This window comes from Pygoscelis adeliae, unplaced genomic scaffold, assembly GCF_000699105.1.
Source record: "Pygoscelis adeliae isolate BGI_AS28 unplaced genomic scaffold, ASM69910v1 Scaffold838, whole genome shotgun sequence".
In the NCBI taxonomy this organism is placed as follows: Eukaryota; Metazoa; Chordata; class Aves; order Sphenisciformes; family Spheniscidae; genus Pygoscelis; species Pygoscelis adeliae.
In genome coordinates, this window is record NW_008825277.1 from 75000 (window position 1) to 76183 (window position 1184).

The following is a 1184-nucleotide window of genomic DNA, read 5'->3' on the forward strand; positions in this document are numbered from 1 at the left end:
ACTTTCGCGGCGGCCTTCACCGCCGGGGTCTTGGCCTCCTCCTTTGAGGGGGTCGGGGGCTTCTCTGGCGACTTCACCGCCGGGGTCTTGGCCTCCTCCTTTGAGGGGGTCGGGGGCTTCTCTGGGGACTTCACCGCCGGGGTCTTGGCCTCCTCCTTTGAGGGGGTCGGGGGCTTCTCTGGGGACTTCACCGCCGGGGTCTTGGCCTCCTCCTTTGAGGGGGTCGGGGGTTTCTCTGGGGATTTGACAGCTGGAGTTTTGACCTCCTCTTTTGAGGGGGGTGCAGGTTTCTCTGGGGACTTCACAGCCGGGGTCTTGGCCTCCTCTTTCAAGGGGGTTGAGGGTTTCTCTGGGGACTTGACAGCTGGGCTCTTGGCCTCCTCTTTCGAGGGGGTTGCAGGTTTCTCTGGGGACTTCACCGCTGGGGTCTTGGCCTCCTCCTTTGAGGGGGTCGGGGGTTTCTCTGGGGACTTCACAGCTGGGCTCTTGGCCTCCTCTTTTGAGGGGGTTGCAGGTTTCTCTGGGGACTTCACAGCTGGGCTCTTGGCCTCCTCCTTTGAGGGGGTTGGTGGCTTTTCAGGAGACTTGACAGCTGGGGTTTTGGCTTCTTCCTTTGAGGGGGTTGGTGGCTTTTCTGGGGACTTGACAGCTGGGGTCTTGGCCTCCTCCTTTGAAGGGGACTCGGGTTTCTCTGGGGACTTGGCCTCTTCTTTTGCAGGAGACTTGGCCTCCTCTTCTTCACCCTCTGCTTCAGCTTTCTCCTCTTTCTCCTCCTCCTCTTCAGCTTTTTCCTCTTCAGCCTCTTTCTCAGCCTCATCCTCCTCTGTGACTTCCTCGGTCACCTGGATTTCCTCTGTCTGCTCCTCCACAATCACTGTCTCCTTCTCAGGTTTTTCCACCACCTTGATCTTCTCCTCACTCTTCACCTTGATGTCGGTGGTGATGCTGGGAGCCTTGGGGACCACCTCAGGGAAGGAGATCATCCCAAAGCCGGACTCGATCCGATATTCCTCCCCTTCCAAGAGCTTTCTGCCAGGAAGAGACCAGAGCAGGGCAGTCAGCGATTGCCTCTCACCCAGCTCTCGCCTCCTCCCGTGACCAGGAGCTGCCAGCCGCGCCCTGCAGCTCCACCGCCCTCCCTCCTGGCCCTGCAGCTCCACCGCCCTCCCTCCTGGCCCTCCAGC

At 60.4% G+C, this 1184-nt stretch overlaps 1 protein-coding gene across 1 annotated transcript in view; it reads right to left on the bottom strand.

Annotated features, from left to right (window-relative positions):
- Positions 1-1184, bottom strand: part of NEFH (neurofilament, heavy polypeptide) — a 4073-nt gene that overhangs the window by 2410 nt on the left and 479 nt on the right. Inside the window, exon 2 of the mRNA XM_009329859.1 lies at positions 3-1029. Within this exon, the coding sequence (XP_009328134.1) occupies positions 3-1029 (1027 nt within the window). The remainder of the gene's footprint in view (positions 1-2; positions 1030-1184) is intronic.